The sequence below is a fragment of the Tiliqua scincoides genome, chromosome 14, assembly GCF_035046505.1.
Source record: "Tiliqua scincoides isolate rTilSci1 chromosome 14, rTilSci1.hap2, whole genome shotgun sequence".
Lineage (NCBI taxonomy): Eukaryota > Metazoa > Chordata > Lepidosauria > Squamata > Scincidae > Tiliqua > Tiliqua scincoides.
In genome coordinates, this window is record NC_089834.1 from 7325687 (window position 1) to 7350132 (window position 24446).

Genomic DNA, 24446 nt, shown 5'->3' on the forward strand with positions numbered 1-24446 from the left:
TCAGTATCTGCAGGGGGTCCTGGAACAGACCCAGGACTTTTACTCAGACTCCTAGCCCGGCTAGGTGAGTATTGGCTACTCGGGGTTGGTAGCAGCTCTCCCTGGCTTCGTATGGGGGTCTTCCCCAATCCTACCTGCAGTTGCAACCAGCGATTGAACACAGGACTTTCCTACCTAAGCTCTACCACTGAGTTGTGGCACCTCTCCAGAGTTAGTTCTCTGCAGGGCTGAGCCAAAAATGGAAAGGGTGAGAATGCATTTTGCAAAATAACTCACCCCTTTTGCAAACTGTGCTTCCCTCGTTTGGTGATAATCAGGGGAAGGGAAGACAGGCTGCAAAATAGGATGCAGATGAGTTGCTTTGTGGCTTTCTATGTGTGCTGTGAAGCCAGAGGCAGCATGTGGGCCCTCGGCAACCATGAGTGCCTCCCCATGCCTCAGAACAGCTCCTGGACTAGATGGACTAGGTGGGCCTATGGCCTGATCCAGTGGGGCTGTTCTTATGTTCTTATGTTCCTGGATGTGACCGAGAGCAGCTTTCGGTTGACATTGGTGACTTCATTTGTGTCTGAGAGATGTTCTGAAGCTTGAGGAGTTCTATGGCCCACTGCATTAGCCTCCCAATACCTCAGAACACCTCCCAGGTGTGACTGGAAGAAAATTCTGGTTCGTGTTCTCAGGTGTGGAGAGGCCAATGCAGTGGACGAAGGACCTGGTGCAACCTCCAGAGGGCCAGTTTGACCCAGCCCTCACCTTGGGCTCCAGTACCCTTGGGCACCAGATGCAAGGGAGGGCACCAGGATGCAGGTCTCTTGTTATCTGGTGTGCTCCCTGGGGCGTTTGGTGGGCCGCTGTGAGATACAGGAGGCTGGATCAGATGGGATTATGGCCTGATCCAGTGGGGCTGTTGTTACGTTCTTGTCCATGGATTATGGTATCTGCGGGGGGGGGGGGCTAGAACCAACCCCCATGGATTCCAAGGTCTAGTCTATGCCTAGAGGCTTTCATGCTTGGTTTGTGGATGGCCTTATCAAGTGGTGAAAGCTTGTGGGCTGATTTCTGGCTCGGTTCCCATGGTCCGTTGCGCAATGCAGCCTCCTCCAAGAGTGAGTCCAATGAGAGTTTTTGCCTAATAGGACCAAAGACTCCTTTGGACAAGTAACCAAGTGGTCTGCTTGAGAGAATAGAAAGAACAGATCCAGTAAGAAACACAGATATGGTGCAAGGTTTGGAACAGAGGGCTGCAAAGGAGGCTGCTTTGTGCAGATTCCTTTCTATGTTTTTAGCCTCTTTCTGGCCCATCACCCAAATATCACACAAAGGGAATATTTCTTTACCCAGTGTGTCATTAATCTGTGGGACACCTTGCTGCAGGATGTGGTGATGGTGTCTGATGTAGATGCCTTTCAAAGGGAATTGGACAGATTGATGAAGGAAAAGTCCCCACGGGTTACAAGCCATGGTGGGTTAATACAACCTCCTGGTTTTAGAAGGAGGTTGTTTCTGACTGCCAGGTGCAAGGGAGTAGCAATAGGATGCAGGTCTCTTGTTGTCTTGTCTGCTGTCCAAGGCATCTTGTGGGGCACTGTGAGATTCAGGAAGCTGGACTAGATGGGCCTTTGGCCTGATCTAGCGGGAGGTTCTTATGATGATGGAGTGATTCCTTTGGCCTGTGCATGAAAGCTGGGGACTGAGGAGTGTTCTAAGGATCAGTGGTGGGGGCCCGCTGAGGACTTGGGGTTCTCAGTAGCTCCTAACAATTTCAGGAAGCTGGACTAGATGGACCTTTGGCCTGATCCAGCAGGGCTTTTCTGGTGTTCTTATATTCTTGAGAAGAAGACTAAGGGCGCAATCCAAACCTGCGCTGGAGCAGGCAAGCCAGGAGGCTTCCGCTGCATCCAACGCAGGTTCGTTGGGTGCAGCGGCTCAGCCACGGGCAAGGGGAAGCTCTTCACCTGACCCGTGGGTAAGGGCTGCGCGCCCCAATGGGTCTCGTTGGAACTGTGCCACCTCTGGCGCAAGTCCGAGGAGAGCGGAGTGGCACAAAGCCAGTCTGCTCTCCCCGGGGACGGGGGTTGGGATCCGGCATAACCGCCATCAGGTTCCAGCCCCGCCCCCAGCTCCCCACGCGCCCGCCCCTGGGACCACCCTCCGCCTACCCAGAAGCGCCCCCCACCCCTACCTTTGCCGCTTGTGTCAGCGTGAGAGCACCGACACAAGCGGCGGCACAGGAGCCGCTGCGAAGGCTTCTGCCTGTCTCTGCGCATCAGCGTGTGTAAATGCGCCGACACGGCTCCCAACCACAGAGGTGCAAATGTGCTTTACGGCACGTTTGCGACCCTCCTATGCCGGCCCAAGGGACTTAGGCTGGCATAAGGCGCACTTTGGATTGCACCCTAAGAATCACCAATCCTATGCTTGGTGTGAATATGGGCACTAGCACTACAGGTGCTCTACACATTCTGTGACTTGGACATGCTCCCAAGGCTGATCTCATCCTTGTACCATCCAGCACCTTCCTTTAAAAATGGTGACCCTCAGAGGTACTTCTCAAGCCTCTGCTGTTGTGGTAATTGTTTTAAGAAACACACCCAAAAGAAGCAAACAGTGTGTTCCTTTCTTGCTCTGCCCACTCCATGTTCTCCCACCAGCTTTCAGGTGGAATAATTTATCACTGCTACTGAGCAAATTAAAAATTATACGTATTGGTGTTGGGAACAAAGGAGCCCATTAGCGTCCAATGACCTGTCGCTGAAGGTGAAACCGGAGCCCTGTGGAGGACTGTGGTTTGCCTATTGCAATCCATCAGCCGCCTTTGGGAAGCCACACAGACAACATGACCGTGGAGCAACCGTGGAACTTTTTCGGAGGAGTGCTAGCTGGCTGCGTTGCTCACTCCTTGCTGGAGAATTTCTTTGCAGGAGCTATGCTTGGGACCCTTTTGGACCTCTTAAAGCAGGAACAAGCCAGCTTGAAGGCAGCCCAATCGTGATGGTGCCTGGCCTACACTGTGGCTGGTGTAACTCCAGTTCCTGCTGTGCATCGGACTAAAGCCAGTTGCAGAACCTCAAAATCTGATGCAGGTAGCATAGCTTAGCACAGCACTCGCAGCATTCTGGTTTGCACCAGTTCAAAGTCTCTGTGGGACATTGGAAAACCCACCGCTTTGTTCTCCCAGACCAAATGATCTGAGGTGCTTTGGACCTCTTGATGAGGGCTCTCTGGTCTCATGTGTGGCTCCAGAGCTGGTTCTGGTTCCAAGAGGCCCTCAGCAAACTGCTGCTGTCCTCTTAGCTGGATGCCCCCATTAAGGCTTGTGGTGGGGCTCATTGAGTGGGAGAGAGAAGGTGTTGATAAGAGGGAAGTTCTTTTCTCTCTCACACAGCACCAGAACCAAGGGACATCCACTAAAATTCTTGTTAGAACAAGAATGTCATTAACCTGTGGAACTCCTTGCCACAGGATGTGGTGATGGCACCTGAATGCCTAGATTCCTTACAAAGGGCATTGGAGAGATTGATAGAGGAAGAGTCCACCACAGGTTACAGGCCATGATGGGTATATGCAACCTCCTCCTCCAAGAAGTAGGCTGAAGGTTTGATGCCAGGGAGTGGCAATAGGATGCAGGTGTCTTATTGTCTTGTGTGTTCCCAGAGACATGTGGTGGGCCACTGTGAGATACAGGAAGCTGGACTAGATGGGCCTTTGGCCCGATCCAGCAGGGCTCTTCTTAGGTTCTTATGATGATTCAGTGATTCCTTTGGCCTGTGCATGAAAATTGGGGGCAGAGAAGTGTTCTTAGGATCAGAAGACCCGCTTAGGGCTTTGGCCTCTCAGCAGCTCCCTGTCAATGCCATCCCCGGTGCCAGCCTATAAGGTTCATAAACTGGCACCCTTGATCTAAGTTGCATCTTTGGGAGCTTCTCAAGATCTTTTCTTGGTTCTCCATCAGCAGCTTGTCCCCCAGAAAGAGATCCTTGCTCCCTCTTCTGCATGATGTTTTGTATTCTCTGTCCACCTCCATCGATCTGCATTCTCTATCAGCATTCGACTGCTGGATTTGACTGCATTGAGCTACCTTTAAAAAACAAAATCCCATCCTCTTACTTTTTTTTTTGGTCCCCATTTTGCAAGACACCGATTCTGTTTCATCTTGGCACGCAAGCTGCATGCAAATGGCGATCGGAATTGTAACCGAACGGAGCAATGTGGCTTGCATAATGCATTGAGCTCTCTGGGTAGGTTTTCCAAGGCCAACTGGCCTCACAGATCTGTTGTCAGAGTGGACCACTAAGAGCATAAGAACAGCCCCACTGGATCAGGCCATAGGCCCACCTAGTCCAGCTTCCTGTATCTCACAGAGGCCCACCAAATGCCCCAGGGAGCACACCAGATAACAAGAGACCTGCAAGGCTTCCTGGGAATTGTAGTTAAGAACATAAGAACAGCCCCATTGGATCAGGCCAGAGGCCCATCTAGTCCAGCTTCCTGTATCTCACAGCGGCCCACCAAATGCCCCAGGGAGCACACCAGATAACAAGAGACCTCATTCTGGTGCCCTCCCTTGCATCTGGCATTCTGACATAGCCCATTTCTAAAATCAGGAGGTTGCACATGCACATCATGGCTTGTAACCCGTAATGGATTTTAACTCCAGAAACTTGTCCAATCCCCTTTTAAAGGCATCCAGGCCAGATGCCATCACCACATCCTGTGGCAAGGAGTTCCACAGATCAACCACATGCTGAGTAAAGAAATATTTACTGCTGCTGCTATCTTTGGAAAGGTCCTGCTGGAGAGAGTCATATGGGGGCCCAAGGCACCCAAGCACAACAAATACTGCTTGCCCCTTTTTGGTGGCACCTGACCCACCTCAGCCCACCTCCTGAATTTGCAAAGGGAACAGAGGAGGGAACACAGTGGATCAGGAGCTCTAGACTGTCTAGCCCAGGGGTGTTAAACCCTTTTCATATGGTGAACCGAACAGCCTTCATGGCACCTGCTGAGGGCCGGAAGTGACGTCATTAAGCAGACAGTGGCCAGAAATAAGCACTTTGTTCTCGGGTTGGAACTCATTAGCTGCAAATAGCAGATGAGGAAAACGTGCAAATCTTGATCATATTTCCAAGAGATGGGAGAGTCACGTGGGCTGAAGCCCCCCATGTCTTCCAGCTTGACCTCTTTTCAGAATTTTTTTTAGAAGTTGTTTTCTTACCAAAATGGTTCTTTAGCTTTTGGGTCTTGTGTTTTCTCTATTTGGTGAGTGAACCATTTGCTTCTCTGCACAAAGTGTGTCTCTTGTTTATGTGACCTTGCAGTGAAATGAGGAGCTCTACTTTGGGATGACCTGATCGCCACCTAGTGGCCCTGCATGGTATTCAGCCTCCTTTTGGTATCTCCTCTGCTAATATTAGATATTCTCAAGGCACAGTCGCCTGCTGTTAAGACTGTAGTTAGAGCAGCGATTTTTCAACCTTTTTCATCTCGTGGCGCTAAAATCGCCATCAGTTTTTTGGCAATTGACAAGGCACACCACGCTGCTGGCTAGGGGCTCACATCCCCCAATGGCCCTACTAATAAATGACCCTCCCCCAAACTCCTGTGGCACACCAGTGAGCCACGAGCCGTGGACCGGTGGCATCACTAAGGTTTATGTCACCCTGTATGGAAGACCAGCACATCACCTCAATGATGAACCTCCTCCCATACAGTGGGCAGGACAAAGCCCAGGGCAGTGGGCGTGGTGATGTGTTCCTTCTCCGCTCTGCTAGTTTTTTGGCAGTAACTTTTGGTAGAATAGAAATATTTCAACATGGTTTGTTTATTTACATTCTGCATGAAATTACGCATTGATTGATATGTAACTTGATGGTATTATTCAAAACTCTGAAGATTTTAAAAATTTTGGTCAGCAGTGGTGTCACCCTCCCCTGTGTGCATCACCTGATGTGGCCCACACCGTGCTAGCAATGCAACTGCCGTGGACTAATATGCCACGGACCGTTCGCAGCACACCAGTGTGTGAGTTGTGGCCAGCGGCCCACGTCAAGGGAGCCGCCAGTCAAAAGATTTTGGAACCACTGGTCAAAGGAGCTAATGAATTGTAGCTCAATGACAGAGCAGTGACATGTGGCCAGAGAAACACGACTGCGGCTGTACCATCTAGATAAGTCCTCATGTCTTAAAGGGAAAAAGAGACACTTTCCTAGGCCTGGTGTGAGCACTGCCATCTGTTTCCAGCCTCTCGTGCTCGAAAAGTGCCAACGTGTTCCACCAAAGAACAGGCTGGCAGAGTTCTTAGGAGAAAATGTTTGCCTCCTTTGCCATTAATTTCATAGCCGCCGTGTCGTCAGCCTTTACAGCTTGTCATCAAACAGGCACCAGGGAACCCTTAAGTAAGGCTACACATTAATGTTAATGCAGGCATGTGCAGTTTGCTCAGGACAGCCTTGGAATAGCGATTTGCAATGTTTTTCTTCTTATGGCACACTGTGATCTTCCCCCTGGGGGCTGGGGATAAGAATAGGCCCTCAGTTTGGCTGTACTTGTCGTAAGAGGCGACTAAACAGCCACCGGGTAGATGGGACTCGTAAGCCTGGGAAGGCAGCTCATCTGAGAGAAGGAAAACTCTGATCCCAAACCTCCACTGCCTTGTGGCTACATCCAGTTATGAAAAAGGCTTCAGGAGTCAACCTCGAGGCAAAATCCAGAGCTGGATCCCCTGAGGCAGTTCATGGCTGAACACAGTCACGTTCTGGCAACTCCTGCGACGCCGCTGGAACCAACCGTATTGGCTTCTGCCTTTCCATTGGACCATTTCAGCGACGTGGAGAGGGGGGATTTGCTGCATGGGTAACAGCCTATCCTCCATACCTACTTTACCCCAGGCTTCGTGCACTGGAAAGGACACTCTGTTCCGGAACCACCATTCAGAGCATGACACCATAGTCTTCCGAGACTGAAGGATGCCAACTGCTGGTCTTCTCTATGGCCTTTGACTCTTGTGATGTCACTTCTGTCTTCCGGGAGACTCAGTTTCTAGGACATGTGTCTGTAGTAATAAATTGTTCTGTTCCAGAACAGAATTGTTCTGTTTCAGTCTCAGTCTCAGTTTTTCCCATCTGCAATATGGGCATAATAATGCTGACTTACCTTTACAGGGTTGTTGTAAAGATTCTATGGTGATAGTAAATATGTGGCACGTTGCACACTCAGAAAGTATACATATTGTGCTAGGCTGGCAAGAGCTGGCTGTTTTGACTTCCAGAGAAACCTCTGCATGGGAGCCAGTGCAGAATTTGGGAACTGAGGCTGCAGTCCTGACCACACTTTCCTGAGAGTAAGCCCCATTGAACAAAATAAGACTTACTTCTGAGTAGACCTGGTTAGGATTGCGCCCTGAGTGTATTGTTCTTGGCTGTTAAAGGCCTGGGAACTCAACCTGGGGGAAACCTTGGCAATCCCAGGAGCGCACACCTTATCAAGTCTGGATTGCAGTCAGCCCTCTTTAAATCAAGGGCGCTTGCCCTGTTTATTTCCACCCTATGTAAATTTCCCTAATCAGGTGCACTTAAAATCTGTAGATTAGTACGTGGCCGTCAAAAACTCATGGCCACGAGAGATGGCGGGTGCCGCACTCTCAGCTCGAACCCAGTGCCCTCTGTTGAAATTGAAAATGTTTGGGGTGTAAGGTTCCTGATGGATCTGAGTTTTAATTGCCATCTCCTTTTTTTTTTCCCCAACCCTAAAAACAAAGCAAAACAGCAATTAACTTGGTGCTGGAGGATTTTGTTCCATTTTGCGTCTTCTTGGTTCGTTACCAGCCTTGATTGACCTTTTTTGTCTCTTTCAAACGCTGTGTTTCAAAGAAAAAAAATCCGAAAAAAAAGGAATAAAAATGGAAGGTGTTGGAGGCAATCAGCAATATATTATAGAAAAGCATCAGGTTTCTGTGGGGGAAAAAAATAATTAAGGTGATTTTGAAATTAAGGAAATGGGTTTGAGGAGAGGAGCAGGTGCTTAATGGGCGTTGGAACAGCTGTGACTTGTGGGGGATCTGCCGCAAAAGGTACTTGAAGGAAGAGGCTGACGATGCCGCCCGCAGCTGGAAGAGCATTTCGATAATTAAATAAAAACCCCTTCCACAAACTGGGGCAGCTGGATTGATTAAGAGGTGGGTGAGAAACGGCGCAGTCGTCTTTGGCGCCAGGCTCGTTCCAAGGCCGGCAGGAACTTATCGACGCGGATACGTCAGCCCAGAGGCGTGATCCACGGGTAGAGCAGCCCCAGGGAGAGGGGTGTGAATGTGCGGCGACTGATTGAAGCGGCTTCAGGGCTGCGTTGATGTGTGGTGGGGGTTGCCGTTGTTCCTGACCCCTCCTTGAATTTTCTGCTTCTGTGGAAGGAGTGACTCTCTAGTCCAGCATTTCTCAAAACTGATTTCTGGGGGGGTCGGGGGGGGGGGTCCCACAGAGCCTCCAATGAAAACAGGGGGATAGAAAGATCAGAGAACTACTGTATTTTTTGCTCCATAAGACGCACTTCCCCCCCCAAAAGTGGGGGGGGAGTGTGTGCGTCTTATGGAGCAAATACTGGGGCAAGGTCCGCACTGGGGGCAAGGTCCTCATTTGCACAGGCGCCATAGGGGGAGGGCAGGCGGAGAACAAAGGGGGCAAGGTCCGCACCGGGGGGGCAAGGTCCTCATTTGCACAGGCGCCACAGGGGGAGAGCAGGCGGAGAACAAAGGGGGCAAGGTCCGCACCGGGGGGGGCAAGGTCCTCATTTGCACAGGCGCCACAAGGGGAGGGCAGGCTTACTTTAAAAGTAAGTTTTCCTCCTCTAAAAACTAGGTGCGTCTTATGGTCAGGTGCGTCTTATGGAGCGAAAAATACGGTAATTGAATTTTAGTTCAAGCCCTGAAGGTATTTAAAAATTGGGTGGCTGCTCACTCCACTCAAGGGAGTGGCAGTGAGATGCAAGTGTCTTGTGGTCTTGTGTGCTCCATGAGTGGGCCTCTGTGAGATATAAAAAGCTGGACTAGATGGGCCCTGGATCTGAGCCAGCAGGGCTCTTCTTATGTTCTTATGCCCTGCAAAGAGCTGAGCTCCTGCAGTTTGCAAGCTTGTGTAAAATATAGGGAGATAAAAATGTTTGAGCATCTTTTCTCTGGTATGATTTTTTTTTTCAAAGTCAGTCAATGACAGGTAGAGGTAGGCCGGTGAAGGCTGGGACACATCACTAGGGTTGCCTCATTACGAGAAACGGATCAGTTTTTTGTTTTTTTTTTTGCAAATAAATAAATAAATAAAATATTACTCGTGCATACATAAATAAAAATATTATATTTCTTTCCAGATCACCTTCATTTAAAGTCTTGTCATGCTAAGAGGGTCACAATAGGGTGTCGTTTTCAAAAGTAGGTCCCAGTGCTAAAAGGATTGAGAACCATTGTTCTAGTCCCATGTTCTTCAGCCTTTTTCATCTCAGGGCACGTTGACAAGCTGCTAAGATTGTCAAGGCACACTATCAGTTTTTTGACAAGGCGCACCATGCTGTAGATGGGGGGAGGGGCTCACATCCCCCAATGACACTACTAATAAATGACCCACCCCCAAACTCCCATGGCACACCAGCAGACCACTCGTGGTACACCAAGCGTGCCACGGCACACTGGTTGAAAATAGCTGTTCTAGTCGGTTTGTTTCCTCACTGTCCAATGAACACTCGAGACAACAGATATGGGAGAAAGGGCCACTATATTTCACATTAGCAAGAGAAGCAGAGGCTGAGACCTGCAGCACCCGAGGCAGCGAAAGCCCCTGTGGTGCGGGGAGGGACCTCTGGGCGGTACCAGAAACCTCTGCCCCGAGGCGGGCATGCACCCGACTCCCAAGTCGAGCCCCGCTGCTGGGCGGCGCATCTCATCCATGTCTGTCCCTTAAGGGGAAGGCAGCCGGACCGTGGACTGCACCACCTCGAGCCGCTGAGCCTCTGAGGTGTGCCCCGCGGTCCCGGCCAGGGCCCCGTCTACGTCCTTGTGCCGCCGAGCCCCTGAGGACTGAAATAGGGTTCCGCCCTGCCTATGCCGCCTGAAGGTGCATGCCACAGTCCCATTCACGCCTCCTAACCCGCACCACCTGCCCTCCTAAAGTGACCAATGGCAGCTTGCAAACGGGGGGGGTGCAACCCCCTGGCCCATAACAGTCTGGGGTAGACGAAAAAGCTGCCTGACCTTCGGCCAATCTTGGCAGGCAGCAAAAAATTCCTACCCGGCCCCAAACGGCGACCAGTTAAACTCAGACTGCCTCTAGGGCGGGCGGGCGGGTATTCCCACGGTGCCCACGTGCAAAGGAGGAAGAGGGCTGGGTCTCGTGCCCTTTTAAAAGGTCCGCCGTAGCTGCCAGACCCAGCCCCCTTCCCCTCCCCCTTGGGGAGGGACTCTCGTGGCCAGGCCAAACAAACTGCGATCACCTTTTTAATTGGGCGATCGGGATTAGTGATGGAGACTCAAGGAAAAAGTGTGTGGTCTGGCTTCTTGCCCCGTCACTCGCTAAAGGTGAAACTAGTCACATGTGCAAACATGCCCCTATAGAACATGCTCCCAACCAGAAGTGCCTTTTCTTTCTGCAGACTTCAGCCAAACTGGGCCGGGAGGTTACGCTCCTGGGATATTCAGGAAGGGTCACTCTCCTTGCACCATTCACACACCCCCCCCACACACACAGAAAATACCTCTTCAGGGGCAAATGCCCCCCCCCACTTACGTACCAGTGCATCCCTCCTTACTCTGTCTTTCTTGCAATCAGCTAAAAGTGCTGTTCTCGCTCTTGCCAGTACAATGGGTCCTCTGTTTCTGTGCATCCCACATCCGTGGATTCAAACAACCATGGATTAAAAATATTATTATTATTATTATTATTATTATTATTATTATTATTATTATTATTAACAACAACAACAACAACAACAACAACAACAACAACAACAACAACAGTATTTATAGCTTTTTGGTATTTATATTTATTATTTATTATATAAGATTAATATTACATATTAAAATATATTTATTTATATTTTTCGGTAACTATTGGGAGAGTGGGGGAATTCCAGAAAGTTTCAAAAAAGCATATCTGCATCTCTAAAAAGCAACAAGCTCATCTAATGAAAATGTGAACTCTCAAGCAATAGCTGATGTTGGATTTAAGAGGTGGTTTTAATTGAATGTAGCTTTCAACCTACCACCTGGCACAAGACAACTCTTACGTGGTCCTCCCTTTCCTGCTGATACAGCCAGTGTCGTTGCTCATGTCTGGGTTACAACCCAAACAGCCCCCCCACACCACCCCAAGGCTGTCATGGATTTGTACCTGTCCACCATCTGTTGGAGAAGTATGAATAAGGCGGTCTGTGGCTCCTGTTTGCAAGCCCTGGCTGTCAACCAGTGGACAAAAAGGGGGAAGGCTGACATTGCCACTCAGAATGCTGCCCTCTGTGCCCTAAGCTCGGCTAGGCTCTTTGTGAAGTGCCTGCTTCTCCCTTTCCTGCCATGAGCACCTGCAGATTTTGGTATCCACTTAGAGTCCCAGAACCAATCCCTGCAGATAGGGAGGGCTGTACTAATGTTGAAACTGACACAGAAAGTAACGTTCCCTTTCCTACCAATGCATCTGCATGCTACTCTAGGAATCGGGACCCTCTGTCTCGTTAACCCATAGGGACAGGGATCCTTGTTGGCATCCTTCAGTCTCGGAAGACTATGGTGTCACGCTCTGAATGGTGGTTCTGGAACAGAGTGTCCTCTCCAGTGCGCGAAGCCTGGGTAAAGTAGGTATGGAGGATAGGCTGTTACCCATGCAGCAAATCCCCCCTCTCCACGTCGCTGAAATGGTCCAATGGAAAGGCAGAGGCCAATACGGTCGGTTCCAGCGGCGTCGCAGGAGTTGCCAGAACATGACTGTGTACAGCCGTGAGCTGCCTCAGGGACTCCGGCTTCGAATTTTGCCTTGAGGTTGACTCCTGAAGCCTTTTCCAGAACTGGATGTAGCCACAAGGCAGTGGAGGTTTGGGATCCGAGTTTTCCTTCTCTCTGCCTTCCCAGGCTGACGAGTCCCATCTACCCGGTGGCTGTTTAGTCGCCTCTTACGACAAGTACAGCCAAACCGAGGGCCTATTCTTATCCCCAGTCCCCAGGGGAACTGGGATAACCCATAGATAACCCATAGGGATAACCTATAGATGCCTCTGGAAATCAGTTTGTGGTTACCCCCTTTCAACTTTGTTTTAAGGTCTGCAAACCGTGAGAGCTCAGTAAGTACCCAGAAAACCTCTGTGGGTCGTCCAACTTTGACTGCAATCTGATTGGCATGCAGGACCTGAGTTTGCTATTATAAGAAGTAATCATCAGTCAAACTGCAGCTTGTACCTTTTCCTTCTGTTTCAGGCTTTGAATTGCTCTACCAGCCAGAGGTGGTGCGGCTTTACCTCTCCATACTCACCGAGAGCCAGAATTTCAACACCCTGGAAGCTGCGGCAGGGGCTTTGCAGAATCTCAGTGCTGGAAACTGGACAGTGAGTGATGTGTGTCTTTTTCCCCTTTAATGTTGTTTGCCACTAACTCTGAGGCCACTGAGGGCACAATCCTAACCAGGTCTACTCAGAAGTAAGCCCTATTTTGTTCAGTGGGGCTTACTCTCAGGAAAGTGTGGTTAGAATTGCAGCCTTAGAGTCAATTTGATGCCAGCAGTTGTTTTGCAAGGAAGTTGTTTGTTTTTGTTTTTTTGATAGAGGGACTAGTCCCTTTCAGGGTTGCTGTAGCATTTTTCTGCTCTGAGGAGGGGTCAGATTAGATGACCTCTAAGGGCAATTCCAATGCTAACGTTTTGTGATTGTGTGATCTGCCATTTTCACATTCATTTATGGCAGTGGTTTTCAAAGTCTCCAGGAGAGTTTGAGCCACTGTAAGTGCTTGCGGCGGCAGGGGGGAACGCAGCAGAGGTGGGTGGAAGGCAGCCTCCAGGCTGCCCCCCGTCCCTTAAGGGGGCAGAGGCCAGGGCCCACAGGCTAGGGCGTCGTGACTCCCCAGTTTGAAAAGCCCAGATTTATGGTCTATAGACCAGGGGTGTCAAACTCATGTCATACAGAGGGCCGAAAAGCATTCATAATGACTGCTGAGGGCCGGAGGTGATGTCATTACACAGGAAGTGATGTCATTAAACAGGTCAAAACCAGAAATAAACACTCTGTTCTCATGTAGGAACTCATTAGCTGCTAATGACAGGAGAGAAAATACACAACTCTTGATCATATTTCAAGATATGGGAGAGCCCAATTATCATGTGGGCCACCCTTTCAGCAGTGTCACCTCAGCATTGCTCAGCAGCTGAGAGCCCGAGGGTCAGATAAAAAGCTTCCACGGGCTTCATCCGGCCCCCGGGCCTTATGTTTGACACCCCTGGCCTGGACTACAGCAAAAAGCAAACATCCTGGAACATTTTTAAAAGCTATATTCATAAAAGCTGCAAAATACAGGTGCTGACACACACACCCATATCCACAGGGGGATAGGTTTCGTCTGCCACCATGGATACTAGAAACCGCGGATAGCAGCGAACCCTACAGAAGGTTCCCAAATCACCCCCTTGCAGAAATGACTTATCGATGACTGACTGCAGCTCTCTTGTCACTATCTCTCTGTTTCCGAGCTGCCTGCAAGTGGGTTGAAGGGCTGAAAACAACTCAGTGCTGTCTTCCTATTTGTGCTTCCTGTTAGAATTTACAGACAGCACAGAGACAGCCAGATACAGGAGACAACTACAGGAGGGTTGCAATCAGACACAGATAAGTCATTTCCGTGATGGGGGGATTTGTGAACCACAGATGTGAAACGGCGAATACAGAACCCTGTATTCTGTTCTGTATCTATAGGGTGCATCTATAGGGTTCTTAGGGCCCAATCCTATCCAATTTTCAAGTGCCAGGGCAACCATGCCAATGGGTTGTGCGTTGCATCTTGTGGTGGTGAGGCAGGCACAGAGGCCTCCTCAAGGTATGGAAACATTTGTTCCCTTACCCCAAGGCCATATTGTGGTTGCACCAGTTGGAGAGGATTGGGCCCTTACTCTATTGTCATGTCAAGAAAATTGGTCACCTCTTCAAAAGACTGAGTTCTTGTTAAGCGTTAAAAATGAAAGAATGATATTTAAGTCTGTGACTTGCACCTTGGCATCAGGGCCGGCCCAACCAAGAGGTGGGCTGAAATACCCTCTTTGAACAGCTGGCTGGGGGAAGCCATGGCATTTGGGGTGCCATGGGTCCGTTTGTCTGTATCCACCTCCATCTGGCCACTGCCCAACTTGTTCTCATTCGCTCTCCTTGTAAAACAAGCGAGAGGAGGATCGGAAGACAAATACATCCGGGGAGGAGATTCCATAGCTGCCCGAGAAGGTCAGCTGAGCCTTCAGAAGAAAAGGAGATTACAGCAAGCCCTCACTTAAAGCTATTTTATTCAGTCATTTTGTTATGAAGTTGATGAGAAGAAAAAGAAATTGATGCTTGACCAGGGCCACTGTCTGTCTGAAGTCTGCACATTCTCCCCATGTCTGCGTGGGTTTTTCTAGCTTGCAAAGCTCACATTTATTCATTGTTTAATATTAGAAGTTTGGTGACATTTTGGTGACCAGGGCCATGCTGCAGGAACATAACTCTTGTTTATGTACATCAGTTGACCTACAGCAAAATTGGTTTCGTTATAAGTTGTTTCACTTAAAGTTAACCATTTCCAAGAACTGATCAACAACTTTAAGTGAGGACTTGCTATACCAATTCCAAAACCTTTATTGGCATAAACAGTAAAATTGACATAAAACAATAGATTACAATACAATGGAATTGGACTTGCTATACTTTACAATGAGAAGTGGAAAGGGTTCGATTTCCAAGAGATGAAACCATTTGTGTTAAGACTCTCCACAACGTGTTTTTCAAACTCACACTGACCTCGGGCTTCTAAATGTGTTCTGTGCATTCCTTCCTCTTGGCCAGTGGTCCACGTACATCCGAGCGACGGTGCGCAAAGAGAGAGGCCTGCCGGTCCTCGTGGAGCTCCTGCAGTCAGACTCCGACAAAGTGGTGAGGGCCGTCTCCATCGCACTAAGGAACCTGTCCATGGACCGCCGCAATAAGGACCTCATAGGTACATTCCAAACACTTCCTGCAACAGGCAAGCAGGTCCCCCCAAATGAGCACACCTAGTGCTGATATGGATCATAACATTACCTTTTCTCTCCATGCTGTAATAGGCTAAAGAGCCGCGGATGGATAAACCTGCAGGTTTACGACAGGCTTGTCTTGGGACAGGGAGTCACTCCTAAGCCTCTGTTGTGGGGGTAATTTCACAGTCTTTGTTTAACTGTAGGACTACTGGCCCAGTTCAGAGCACACGCCCCACTCTAGTGCAATTATCAAAGAGGAAAGGGGGGGTTATTCACTAACGAAGGCGGACTTTCTGATTCAAAATATTTATATTGAAATATTATATTGAAATATATTGAAAATATTTATTTTGAAAATATTTCATTCAAAATAAAAGACTGCAGGACATCAGTTGTGTTCCATGGGGCAGGTCCATCCCATATGTTGAGACCTATGGTTCACTTCTGTCCTGTAGAGGGTCTCTACATCCTTCACCTAAAAAGATCAGTTTGCTCCTGGAATCCAAATGCAAAGCAATGTGTTTTTATAATTCAGGATGGTTCCCAGGCAGTGATTTTCAACCAGTATGCTGGCGGCACATTGGTGTGCCACGAAAGGTCCGCAGGTGTGCCACCAGAGTTTGGAGCAGAGCGGTTGGAAGTCTCTGAAAAATAACTCTTCTGGGTTCTATGGCTCTGTTTCTAGGGCAGTTGTAATGAATTGACTGTTCATCTTCCTCTGGCTCTGCCCTACAAACAGGGCAGTTCTAATTTCCCTAGAAACTGAGCCACAGAACCTGGAAGAGTCTCCCAGAAGCCGGACGTGACATCACAAGAGGTACATAGAGAAGACCATAGGGGTCAGTGTGCCATGAGAAGAAAAGCATTGAAAATCGCTATTCCAAGGCTGTCCTGAGCAAACTGTGCATGCCTACATTAACATTAATGCGTGGCCTTTATGGGTTCCCTGGTGACTGTTTGATGACAGCTGTAAAGGCTGACAACACGGTGGCTCATGGAAGTTCATGGAAAAGGAGGTAAACATTTCTCTGCCTGCCTGTTTTTTGGTGGCACTTTTTGAGAGGCTGGAATCAGGTGGCAGTGCTCACATCAGGCCTAGCTAAGTGTCTCTTCTTTTCCTTTAAGACTCAAGGACTTATCTAGATTGTATAGCAGCAGTTGTGCCTCCTCTATGGAGAACTCGTGCAAGGAAAGCGCCCTACAGGTAGACCACAGCTGCGATACAAGGACATTCGCAAGAGGGATCTGAAGGCCTTAGGAGTGGACCTCAACAGGTGGGAAACCCTGGCCTCTGAGCGGCCCGCTTGGCGGCAGGCTGTGCAGCATGGCCTTTCCCAGTTTGAAAAGACACTTGGCCAACAGACTGAGGCAAAGAAGGAAGGCCCATAGCCAAGGAGACAGACCAGGGACAGACTGCACTTGCTCCCAGTGTGGAAGGGATTGTCACTCCCGAATTGGCCTTTTCAGCCACACTAGACGCTGTTCCAGAACCACCTTTCAGAGCGCGATACCAGAGTCTTTCGAGACTGAAGGTTGCCAACACATAGCAGCAGTTGTGTTTCTCCAGCTACATGTCTCCACTGCCATTGAGCTACAATCTCATTATCTCCTTTGACCAGTGGTTTCCACATTTTTTGACTTTCGGCTCCCGTGACCCGCTGGGCCATTGGCCACAACTCCCCATTAGGGCTACAATAGGGCAGTGGGGTTTTTTTGCAAAGATTCTGCAGCTCCCCTGGCTGGTTTCCGGAGCTACGGCTCACAATTTGGGAACTGCTGCTTAGGCGAATGATCTGGTTTGACTAATGGGGTTGCTTTCTGTTCTCCAGGTAGTTATGCCATGGGTGAGCTGGTAAGAAATTTGCCAAGCCGGCAGCAGAGATCTTCCAAAAACCTGGAAGAGGATACGGTGGTCGCTGTCCTGAATACAATCCACGAAATCATCACGGACAGCTCAGAAAATGCCAGGTCCCTGATCCAGACACAAGGCATTCAGAAACTGGTTGCCATCAGCAAATCAAGGTTGGTTGGTTGATTTATTTATTTATTTATTTCACATTTTTATACCTTCCTCGAAGGCGCTCAGGGCAGTGTACATGGTTCCTCCCCTCCTTTTGTCCTCACAACAACCCTGTGAGATAGGGGTGGCCGAGGGGGGGGGGACTGGCCCTACGTCACCCAGAAGCTTCATGGTTGAGTGGAGATTTGAACCTGGATCTTCCAGGTTTAAGTCCAACACCAGAACCACTACACCATCCTGTCTATCATGGGTGTGGGTGAGTCAAGCCCTTGTTTTGTGTACTCTGCACATGCCCAACCTCGTCTGATCTTGGAAGCTAAGCAGGGTCAGGCCTGGTTAGTACTTGGATGGGAGACTGCCTGAGAATACCAGGTGCTGTAGGTTTATACCATAGTCTTTCAAGACTGAAGGTTGCCAAAACACTATCTCCCGATCTTGTCTGATCTGGGAAGCTAAGCAGAGTCAGGCCTGGTTAGTACTTGGATGGGAGACCGCCTGGGAATACCGGGTGCTGTAGGCTTCTACCATAGTCTTTCGAGACTGAAGGTTGCCAACCATCTCCCTATACTGAATACTATCTCCTGATCTTGTCTGATCTCGAAAGCTAAGCAGGGTCAGGCCTGGTTAGTACTTGGATGGGAGACCGCCTGGGAATACCGGGTGCTGTAGGCTTCTATCATAGTCTTTCGAGACTGAAGGTTACCAGCCATTTGTGTAGCTCAGGATAGTCTACAAGCAGAGGTTTCAGAAGTGAGTTTTTCCCAGTCCAACCTGGAGATGCAGCCAGGGCCAGAATCCAGGACCTTCTGCATATAAGCCAGATCTTCTACCACTTTGGTTTTGGCCATTCCTGTACACAGGGGTGCAGCTCCCAGGGCAGTGACATCATGACGTCATTTCTGGAAGCTGCTTCGAGGAGCGCCCCAAGGCCTGCAACGCTTTTCATTGGCTCTAGCCCACATTTCCAAATGCTTCCCTGATGCATTCTGGGACAGATGTCCCTACTTGCCCCACCCTAGTTATGCCTCCGATTGTACATTTTTTTCCTTCTAATTATTATTTAAATTGTAAACGGCTTTGGGAACCTGTTCAGGCAGTGAAAAGCAGGGTATAAGTACAATAAACAAATAATATGCAGGCGCTTTTTTTTACTTGCGTCCCCACTTTTGGGGGAGGGGGAGTGTTTGAGATGAGCATTGCAGACTGTGGAGCTTTGTATTTCTGAGCCAGGAAAGTCGGCGCCATCTTCACTCACAACCTTTTGCATCATAATAGCAAGTGGGTCTCCTTCTGCCTCTCAGAAGAGCACCTGCATAGCATCAATCAGGGCTTTTAATAGGTAGGGTTAACTTGGGAGATGAGATCGATAGAATTAAACGATCTGTCATCTCTGGGCAGATTCCCTTGCCAGCTGCTCTTTTCCCGGGTGTCAAGCATGCCTTTATCAGACATCATCGTTTAAGGAAATCCAGACATTTATTGGCAAAGCGGGAGACATTTTGTCCTTGTGCAACATCCCGTTTTACAAATGGCAATGATAAGGCCATTAACAGGAAGAAGCAGAACAATGGCCGGCTCGCGACAGTCGTAAAGAGACGGATTGTCACCTCCAGCAGCTCTCGTTCGGGCCGCAACTGTTTTAGTCCCAAGGAAATGGCCCCTTCTGCATATACCTGGTACAACATCAGCTGAGAGCTGAACATTTAAAAGAATACAATGAACCCTGCAGCAATTGTTACCCTGCAGATGCCCAATCTTGTCTGATCTCGGAAGCTAAGCAGGGTCAGACCCGGTTAGTACTTGGATGGGAGACCGCCTGGGAATACCGGGTGCTGTAGGCTTCTACCATAGTCTTTCCAGACTGGAGGTTGCCAACCATTTCCCTATACTGAACACTATCTCCCGATCTTGTCTGATCTCGGAAGCTAAGCAGGGTCAGGCCTGGTTAGTACTTGGATGGGAGACCGCCTGGGAATACCGGGTGCTGTAGGCTTATACCATAGTCTTTCGAGACTGGAGGTTGCCAACCATTTCCCTATACTAAACACTATCTCCCGATCTTGTCTGATCTCGGAAGCTAAGCAGGGTCAGGCCTGGTTAGTACTTGGATGGGAGACCGCCTGGGAATACCGGGTGCTGTAGGCTTATACCATGATCTCGGAAGCTAAGCAGGGTCAGACCCGGTTAGTACTTGGATGGGAGACCGCCTGGGAATACCGGGTGCTGTAGGCTTCTACCATAGCCTTTCGAGACTGAAGGTTGCCAACCATAACATAACAGTGAACCCTTGATTTAAGGGGCCCCTGTTTAACGGACTTCAGAAATAAGGGACAATTTCTGACATCCTCCGAGGTCTGTTAAGTTCTGCCTTAAGGAGAGTGAGTGAGGCAGGGAGTGGAACAGAGAGACCTGCCTAGGGGCTCGGTCTACTGTATGATGCATGGTCACCATTGTAAGCTTTCCATGGCTTCCCATTGATGGTCTGATGCAGAGACGTTCCTACCTTGGAGTGCACCCGGCCTTTTACCTTCTGCAGCATTCTGGAATTTTGAAGGTGATGTAATGACATAATTCCATTGCCCCCGACCTTCCTGGTGCTTACATTGGTTTAAATGTGGAAAGACTGCCTTCCTTTGGCGATCTTTGGGCCATTTCATGCTCAGCCACTGTGACAGAAGGCAAGAGCATGTGGGGGCTGGGCCCAAAGATCACCAAAGGCGGGCACAGGTGATGTCATGTTGCCCCTTGCTGAGCCTTGTGCCTGAGGCAGCCTATCCCCATCACCCCGGCCTTGTGATGCCACTGGTAGGATATCTTCAGGTTGTGTCTTGTGTGCTCCCTGAAGCATTTGTGGGGCCACTGTGAGATACAGGAAGCTGGACTAGATGGGCCTTTGGCCTGATCCAGCAGGGCTCAAGAAGAGCCTTATGTTCTTATATATGGTCGGAGAACTCGCGCAGGGAAGGCGCCCTACAGGTAGATCACAGCTGTGATACAAGGACATCTGCAAGAGGGATCTGAAGGCCTTAGGAGTGGACCTCAACAGGTGGGAAACCCTGGCCTCTGAGCGGCCCGCTTGGAGGCAGGCTGTGCAGCATGGCCTTTCCCAGTTTGAAGAGACACTTGGCCAACAGTCTGAGGCAAAGAGGCAAAGAAGGAAGGCCCATAGCCAGGGAGACAGACCAGGGACAGACTGCACTTGCTCCCAGTGTAGAAGGGGTTATCACTCCCAAAGTGGCCTTTTCAGCCACACTAGATGCTGTTCCAGAACCACCATTCAGAGCGCGATACTATAGTCTTTCGAGACTGAAGGTTGCCTATTATGGTCAGATGTTCTTATGACTTCAGATGTGGAGGGAAGGGAGTCCATTACTAACCAGTTCCTCCTCTTCCAGGACAGCGTTGTGAAGCCTTCTCCACGAGCATTGCTAAGGAGGGACCAGATACCGTGCCCAAGGGCGTGTTAGGAAGGCCTCACCCACTCACAGCCCTTCTCCTCTTGCAAAAGTTTGACCACTAATGCTGGTCAGGGACTGGAATGCTGTCCCACAACCACTCTGCTCCCCTTGTGGGCATGTCTACTTCAGGCTGCACTAGTTCCCTACTGGCTTTACCCCTGCACCCTAAAAGAGAGCTCCACAACAGATGGCTACTTAAGTCCACATGTAACAAGACCTTCTTCACCGACTCAGTCATACTCTTTCGTATTATTCACACACAACAATACATGAAGTTATTGTCATGAACTTGGAAAATAATTAGAGGTCATTTTTAGATATTGAAATTGTTCATAGAATTTAACTATCTGAATGAATGTGACTTTTGATGTCCCTCCCCCTCCTTTTTTCTCTCCATCCTCCCCCAACCTCTCCCTTACTCCCAAACCAGCCAGTCCACCAGGGAAACAAAGGCAGCTTCTCACGTCCTTCAGATGACCTGGAGTTATAAGGAACTACGGAGTGCTTTGCAGAAGGAGGGCTGGAACAAATCCCATTTCCAGGTAAGGAAGAAGCAATGTCCTAACCAGAAATGCACTTGGAACAGTCATAGGTGTATGTTACTCTGGCTACCATGACGTTAATAAATGTATAGTGGGCCCTCGGTATCCGTGGGGAATCAATTCCAGGACCCCCTGCAGATACTGAATTTCGCAGACAATGAAATCCGTGTCTGAAGGGTCTCAGAACATCTCCAGGCACTACTGGAAGTTACTGGTGCAAACTGGAAGATACTTCCAGTTGCGTGTGGGAGGTCCTCTGAGGCCCTCCAGCTGAGGGCTTGGCATCCGTGGATACTGAAATCCACAGATGCCAAGTCCATGGATAAGAAGAGCCCAGTGTGTGTACTTGTTTCATACTGAGTCGGACTCTTGATCCACCTTCTTCAGTGTCGAATGGTCTGCCTGGCAGCAGTTGTCCACAATTTCAGGTCCAGCCTATCTGGATTGAACCTGGGACTTGCTGCATGAAAACCAAGTGCCCTCCTCCACCATCCATCCTCACACAAATCCTCAGATTCAGCGTGCCAGCTGCTAATCCACCCTAGATCTGCTATTTGAGAACCTCTGTCCTAAGCACGTCCATCAGGGAGCTCTTGCTCAAATTGGGTCCCAGACATGGAAAAGGACATAGTCCATGGGATTATTCTCATCCTGTTGATTTATGGAAAGCACTTGATAGCCAGTGCCTAAAGTTTGCTGGCAAAAAGACGGCTTTCTCAGTCTTCAACCTTTGTCAGGTCTTATCACGGTGTTTCAAAGTTGTTCCTCCGCATATGAGTTAGAAAATTCCTTTTCATAGTGTTCATTCATACATGCAGATTTAATGCCAGATTACTGTATATGTTTGCATCTCAGGGGTATTGTGGACTGTACACAATCTGGCTGTGGGCCATTATAGATACAAGTATAGGTCGGTCCATTTTGTCCACGGATTCAGAACCATGGATTTGACTCACTCATTGTGAACTGCACACAGTCTGGCTGTGGGCCATTATAGATATAATTATAGGTTGGTCCTTTTTATCTGGTGGATTCAGAACCATGGATTTAACTCACTCATTGCGGACTGTACACAATCTGCTTGTGGGCCATTATAGATACAAGTACAGGTTGGTCCTTTTTATCCACGGATTCAGAACCATGGATTTAACTCACCGTGGTTTCTGAACCCATTGAGTAGGACTGACCTGACCTCTGGATGCAACTGGAGTGTCCTGTCTGGAGGCTTTCTGAAGCCCAGAGAAGCTGTGCACTGCATCTCCAAGCTTCAGAAAGGCCCCCGGCTTGACCACATTGACCAGAACACACATCCCAGACGTCAGGTAAGTCCCCCACCTATGGATTTGCTTATCAGTGGTTTTCGGCATCCGTGGGGGTTCCATTTCTAGAATCCCCACAGATTCCAAGGTCAGGCTGCATGCAAGGCCAGCCTTAGGAACTGCTGGGTCCAATTGGAAACATTTTTGGCAAGGCCACGGGTAAGGTCTGTAGAAAGTTGGAGATATAAACAAAAATTTATTATAGGCTATGTTACCACAATGAAAAGCAATGGAATGGAATGGAAAGCAATCAGAACAGGATGCAGATATCTTGCTGGCTTGAGGCATCTGCTGGGCCACTATGAGATACAGGAAGCTGGTCTAGATGGGCCTTTGGCCTGGTCCATCAGGGCTCTTCTTATGTGAGTTAGTGGACCAAAAGGAACTAAGCACATTTTAATATAAAATTGGATACAAGACTAGAGAAGACTACTCTAGCGTGGGGCCCAGTTGGATTGGCTTGAAGCCCACCCTGCAAGTAGGAAGTTTCTAGTATTGGAACAGTTATGAATCCAACTACTTGGAAGTCAATTATTTTGGGGGGAGGGGGGATTGCAGATTTGATTTACTGAGGCAGAAGGGCCCAGTGCTCCAGCCCCGGAAAGATTGCCTTGTCTCTCTTTCACTCACACACATAGACTGCGCACACCCATCACACTGGCAAAACGAGGTTTTGTGTGTCGGTTTATTGCTGAGCCTTGCCGTTCTAAAAACAGGATTTGGGACACAAATTGGTTTTCGTCAAATGAGTGCTCTGTGATAACTTTTTAGAGTGGATGCTACTTTCCGCTCGGCTCGCTGCCAGCTGCTGACTCTGGCTTTTTCCCCCCCTCTCCAGTCCACATCTGCTGCTCCAAAGGGATCCAAAGGCACCTCCTGCAAATCTGGCTACGATGACAGCACTCTGCCGCTCGTGGATAAAAGTCAAGGTCAGTGCCGGTCCCAGAGGCGACACCTTGAGCCACTTGGCAGCTCTGTAAGACACTCACAGATTTCCCCTCCCACCCCAATCTGTTCCCCCCCTCATTTGCTGTGCATTCCACTCCACCAGAATTCTTCCACCTCCCTTCTCCCGAGCTGATCTAGGGATATTTCTGTAATTAATTCCAGGACTAGAACTTCCTAGGTTTCCACAGCATAAAGTGAACCCTCTTAATCTGTGGGTTCAGCACTACTGAATGTGGGTGCTGAGCCAGCATCTGCAGGGCCTCAAGGACCTCCTGGTCACATCTGGGAGGTGATCTGAGACAAGGAGGTGACACACAGCCTCCCCATACCTCAGAAGCTCTCCCAGATGCTTCAGAAGGGCACTTCCGCTTGCTGTCCTTCCCCACCCCCCACCCCATGGATTTAATTATCTGCAGAATTCTGTATCCGCATGGGGTCTCGGAATAGATACAGAGATATCACCGTATTCAAGTTAGTTCATTTTGCTCAGGGGTGTCAAATATGTTTCATACAGCAGGCCAAATAGCATTCATGATGCCTGCTGAAGGCCAGAAGTGATGTCATAAAGCAGGAGGTGATGTCATGTAGCAAGTCATGACCAGAAATAAGCGCTTTGTTCTCACTTAGGAACACATTAGTTGTAAATGGCAGAAGAGAAAATAAGCAAATCTTGACCATATTTTCAAGCTATGGGAGAATCCATTTATCACACGGGTCACCCTTTCAGCAGCGACACTTCAGCTCAGCTCAGCAGCTGAGAGCAACTGTTGGAAGTGCTGGGAAAGCCTGCGGGCTGGATAATGAGCTTCCATGGACCACATCTAGCACATGGGCCTTATGTTTGACACCCCTGATCTTTTCTCCCAGCCTCAATGCTTTACTGCACATGTGCATTGATAACACATTGCATTGATAACTCATTGCACAAGAGCAATCTTGATGTTGTCATA

At 49.1% G+C, this 24446-nt stretch overlaps 1 protein-coding gene and 2 pseudogenes across 6 annotated transcripts in view; all 3 read left to right on the forward strand.

The window, feature by feature from the left end:
- Positions 1–24446, forward strand: part of ARVCF (ARVCF delta catenin family member) — a 752684-nt gene that overhangs the window by 708969 nt on the left and 19269 nt on the right. For all 6 annotated transcript variants that reach the window (XM_066609736.1, XM_066609733.1, XM_066609734.1 and 3 more), the window contains 5 exons: positions 12440–12567; positions 15040–15190; positions 17039–17231; positions 21118–21229; positions 23387–23477. In XM_066609736.1, coding sequence (XP_066465833.1) covers positions 12440–12567; positions 15040–15190; positions 17039–17231; positions 21118–21229; positions 23387–23477 — 675 coding nt within the window. The remainder of the gene's footprint in view (positions 1–12439; positions 12568–15039; positions 15191–17038; positions 17232–21117; positions 21230–23386; positions 23478–24446) is intronic.
- On the forward strand, positions 18951–19070 carry LOC136634745 (5S ribosomal RNA; annotated as a pseudogene).
- On the forward strand, positions 19100–19222 carry LOC136634963 (5S ribosomal RNA; annotated as a pseudogene).